The 5,366-nt window shown below is 26.1% G+C and overlaps 1 protein-coding gene across 1 annotated transcript in view; it reads right to left on the reverse strand.

The window, feature by feature from the left end:
* Positions 1-440: 440 nt before the first annotated feature.
* The window catches only part of LOC111623102, a 9,647-nt gene continuing 4,721 nt past the window's right edge, over positions 441-5,366 (reverse strand). The window contains exons 4-5 of the mRNA XM_023365583.1: positions 4,816-4,853; positions 441-1,341 (exon numbers count right to left, since the gene is read on the reverse strand). Coding sequence (XP_023221351.1) covers positions 809-1,341; positions 4,816-4,853 — 571 coding nt within the window. The 3' untranslated portion in view covers positions 441-808. The remainder of the gene's footprint in view (positions 1,342-4,815; positions 4,854-5,366) is intronic.

Genomic DNA, 5,366 nt, shown 5'->3' on the forward strand with positions numbered 1-5,366 from the left:
TAAACGTCATTCCTAAGATAATTTATTATTATTATTATTATTATTATTATTATTAATTTCGTTCACCTTTGTTGGATCGGGGGACGAGAAGGAAATATTGAACTATATTTTTTTTTTCTTTTTTTAATATATATATTGTTTTTTTTTTTTAAATCTATACTAAATTTTACTAAATTTACAGTCTAAATCTGCTGAAAGAGAGATATTGGGAAACTATTCTCTCGCTCCGATTGTGTTGATCCGATCTGGTAATCAGTTCTGTTTAAACAACAAATCCAAAGACACTCGTTTAAAGAAACTTCTAAAGGAATGTATTCTTAATTGTGTGGATGTATAGGGTCTTTGCAACAATTAAAACGAACATCTAAACTAAGAAGTTACCGTTGGATGACGAAAGATAATAATCTGTATTTTTTCTTTTTAATCCATATTTTTGTTGCTGCAGAAGGCACGGGGAGGACTTTAGTGAGCAATCCAGCTACGTTGCTTATTTATCCACTATGACTTAACTACAGACTAACTGAAGTTCCTGTAGAAATTGTAGAATAAAAGGGGAAGTAATAGGATGCATGAATTGTTTTAGTGTCTATGAGCATTTATTTTTATTTTTATTTTTTTATGTCTTTCCCATATGACTGTGTCAATTCTGAAGACTCTTTTCTGGGAAGACTTGTAGATTTTTTTTCCTGTTGTCCCTAACACTGATATGAGGAAAATGTTTCGATTTTTTTTAATGCTATTTATTATTTTTTTATATTATTATTTTTTTTTTTTTATGTAACCGTTGGTCCAGGCACATCGTATTGTTTCAGACAGGTGTTGTTCTTCGCAGGGTTTCGAAGGAGAATTCGCGAGAATATTCTCTGTCTGCTGCTGTGGACACCGTGTTGCATGTAGTGTCTCTAGAAAATGGAGGAAAGCTGTAATAAGCCAAGTCTCTCATCGATTCTGAATGGGGGAGTCCAACGTTTGTATTCCGACGCCCTCTGCTTGTAGATGGCTTGGGTGACATGTCGTGGTTGCTTTCCCTGGGTCTATAATTGTTCTGTTTATCCCAATGACGTTGACAATGAGTATGATCCGAGACTGGTGTGAAGTCGCTAAATTTTTGACGTTCCATTTGTTTCTTATTATCTTCTTTGTACCAATGTATATAGAGAAAGATTGCAAAAGTTCCGGCGAGTTCGCACATCATCAAAGCTGCAACTGCCAATTGAAAGGAATAACCGTAATGATATATAAACAATGGACCTTGGAAAGAAGATTTAGGTCTCAGTTTGTTTCCTACTTCGGATTTGAAAGTTGAGATGTAGATTACCATACCTGCCAAGATGAACAAGCCTGTAGAAAATAAATAAACTTTTAAATTTTGGGAATTTAATCTAAGTTTATTCAAATGAATCAGAGATTCCCAACGGGAGGATGCGGCCTTCTGTGAACATTTTAGAATCGTGTAGATGTTGCAGGATGTAAACAGAAAGCGGCGTATCAAAGAATTAATGGGGATTAATAGTAAAATCTAAATGTTTAGAAGATTCGAAACTTAATAATAATAATATTATTATTATTAATAAAACGTAAAGTCGTTAATTATTATATTACAGGTGTATCAGAAGCATTAGGTTGGGAACCACTGATTAAAGTAAATTAATATATTTTTAATGATATTTAATTAAACATTGTTTATTATAGAGCAATGTTTGTTATATAATATATATATATATATACACGTAATACGTATATCAGAAACACAGAAAATGATAATTAGCATATAAATAATTCGTTCAATTTCGAAGTTTGTATAATAGGACTGCTAATGTTTATGCTTATTTAAATTTATAATTAGTTCTTAAACACAGCATGTTTATAATAGTTGTATTGTGTAAACAATATATTATTATTACTATAAACATATAGATTTTAATTAATACACTTATATTAATATATATATATAGATTATAATAATATAATTTAAAGTAACAAGTTACTTATACTAATATATTTCTTAGTCTTAATCTTTTTAATAAATAATATCATTTCTATTAATTTAAGTTAATAATAATTAAAAGTTTATATTAAATTAAAAAAAAATTATTATAAATTATTTTTATTCGTTGTTAACTTCCTGACTCATTATGCAAATTCTAATCGTTTTATTTATATTTATGTTATTAAGCTTGGATTATTTAACTCGTCTAAATCCGGATATAAATGGCAATATTATGGGATTTTATTCGTAAAAAAAACTATATAATAATTTACTTACTAGCGATATCTAATTTACTATTCCCACACGTATCAAGTTATCTTATTAAAAACTTTAAATATTCATGTCGTATGTTAAAAAAAAAGAAGAAAATATGTGTATATAAATGTGTGTGTGAGATTTGAAAAATCGTAGATTAAAAATTTGAAATTCTTCTTTACATTTTTCAAAGTCTGATTAACTGAAATTTTAGAGATCATTTCTTTATAGATTAGACTCAAGATTATCAAATATGATTGATTACAGTGCAGTGATCTTTCAAGTCAGTATTAAAATAACAAAAATAAACGAAAGAAGTATGGTCCTTCACACGAATGATTGTTGATAAAGCCACCTAAGATTGATAATACTAAATCTCAGATACTAACTGTCTTCGACGATTTTATATCTAAAGACACCATTAAAAAAAATCTTTAAATTCGAGTAGAAAAAAATAATAATTTAATTCATACGATACGTAATTAAACCTGCAGTTTTTTTTTCTTTTTCGTGCAATAAAAATTGACAGCATATTTTTTTTTGTTTTTTTAATGTAGAATTATAAATAATTCTGAGTTTTATGAACAACAAATTAAGTATAAATCTACACGAAAATAATTTTCTTTTACTCAATATTGCACGGTCGAGTCTAATTTATAACATGTCTCGGCTCTGTAATATATAAACTCATAGAAGAAACTTGTATTAAAAAAAAAAAACGATCGAGTCTAATCCTAAATCGATAAAAAATATTCTAAGAAATATTTTTAAAAAATTAATCTAATAATAATCGATTATTAATTATATTTAAATTCAAACTTAGATAAAAATTAGAGTAAAGGGAGTAAAGGAGGAAAAAAATTATCATTCACACAATACATAAATTCAAACTCCTTTTATTTTTAAATCATTTTATTTTATTTTTTTTTTTTGGCATCATCTCTCATCTTTTGTCAACTTTAATTTTTATCTAACCTTAACTCTCTAAAGAAATATATATATATATATATATTTTTTTCCCCCTACTAAATTATCGAGCACTTAGGGAATCAATCTCTTTAAATCGATAACCATCTTATTTTCTTAAAACAATAATAATAATAATAAATATAAGAAAATGTAGTTAAATATAAATATTTTTTTTAATATATTAAACTAAAAAAACTTAAAGAAAATTAATAAACGACTTATATAGATTACCGATTCTACGGTGTGTAACCACGAATGAAAAAAGATACAATAGAAACGATAGTTCAAACTCGACCGAGCAATTAAAGGAGACAAGATCCTATCTCGTCTAAGAAAGGGCCTAAATTTTCTTTTATTCTTAGCCATTTTTTTTTAAGAATTTACTGTTAAATTTTCAAACAAAATACTTCTACAGACAATATTTTATTGATCCGCTACAGATATTCACTTGGAAAAAAAATATATATTTATATATATTCATGGATAAAATTTAAAAAATACTGTCACATAGTTGTCCTTACTTTTCGTATGTTTGCTTCCCAGATATGTAAAGATACAAGATATTTTATAATATTCAGATTTTATTTTTAAAATATTTAAAAGTTTCTACTTTTTATTTTATTCGAATTTTATAATTTTTATATTACTTACAATTTATTTTCGTTAATTTCTTAAAATATATCATAATCATTCACTTAGATTTCTTAGGAAGAGTTTTTATCATTATAATTCGCTGTATCTTAAAAAAAAAAAAATAAGTGGTAGAGCCGTTTACCGAACAGAATAAAACTGAAATTTTAAGAATAGATTTTTATTCGGCAAGATAAGAAATAAATTCAAAACTATTCTCACTTCTTTCTATAAAAGTTTCGATGCACCGACTTTCGCTATTAGTTGTTTAAATGACCAAAATCAAAATCAATAGTTTTGATTATCGCAATTGATAGGCAATTCGAGATACGTCTAGTTACGACCAAAAAAAATCAATAATACAGTATATGATATAAGTTATTTCCAGTTTGGATCGAAAGGATTTTACTAAACTAGAATGGAATATTTTTATGTTTAGCCACAATGAAGATATATAATTTTTCCCTCTCTCCCTATTTTTTTTTTTTTTTATAAGGCATTAAAAGCAATATTACTTTTTAACTTCTACTCTAAATATAGAGGCTAAATAGCCTTTCTACCATTTCCAATCCCTTCTAAAACCTTATTAGGATAATTCTAGTATTAACTCAAGTTTAATTAAGGCAAATTAATTTGAAAATGTTGACTCTAATTAGTATTTATTCTAAAGAACAAACACGGAAATTTTAATGTTTATTCTATGTATTTTCTCTCTCTCTCTCTCTCTCTCTTTAATAACTCAAGATAATTTTAATTTAGTTATTATATATTTAAATTTTTTTTAAATATAAACGAGAAATTAATTTATAATCTAAACAGATCAACAGGCGATGTTATTTAAGTGTACTCGCTTTAAATTATATTATAACTATGCACAGATTTATACAAATTTCTTGTAGATTAAAAAAATATATATATATACTAAATGATGTAGATTAAAATTGTAAAATTAGAAATGATTAAAGTTTGACCAGTAGTGAGAATTGCGATTCCCGAAAGAGTAAAATACCTGTGATAAATTTCAATATGTCTAATGAAGATTCTCTCTCTCTCTCTCTCTCTCTCTCTCTCTCTCTTGTTTTTTTTTTCTTTTGAAATTTTGTAATATTAAAATGATCAGATTTAAGACATTCTCTTAATTAACCTTTTCTGGCCTCTTTCATTACGGTCGTCACTCTCTTTTGCTTCTACATGTTTTGTGTTGTTGCTGGAAGCGAATTGTAATGAGGTGTCACTGCTATCCTCTTATGTTTTAATCCTTACATCTTATGGAGAATCTTAACACACCAAATCTATTTCTCTTTTTATAATATTACTATAAAGTTTCTGTTTTCTCTACTTATTACATTCGACTTAATTATTAATTCATAAATTATTTTTTTACTATTTTTTTAAACCTTCCAAATAAACATCTTTTTAATTATTCTGCTCCTAACTTTATACACAATAACATTCGTTGGCTTCTTATAAAAGTCGAAAAATATTAAATTTTTTAAAAGAATTATTTAATTTTAATTAATTT

This window comes from Centruroides sculpturatus, unplaced genomic scaffold, assembly GCF_000671375.1.
Source record: "Centruroides sculpturatus isolate CEXI.00-Female unplaced genomic scaffold, Cexi_2.0 scaffold346, whole genome shotgun sequence".
NCBI classification, from domain to species: Eukaryota; Metazoa; Arthropoda; class Arachnida; order Scorpiones; family Buthidae; genus Centruroides; species Centruroides sculpturatus.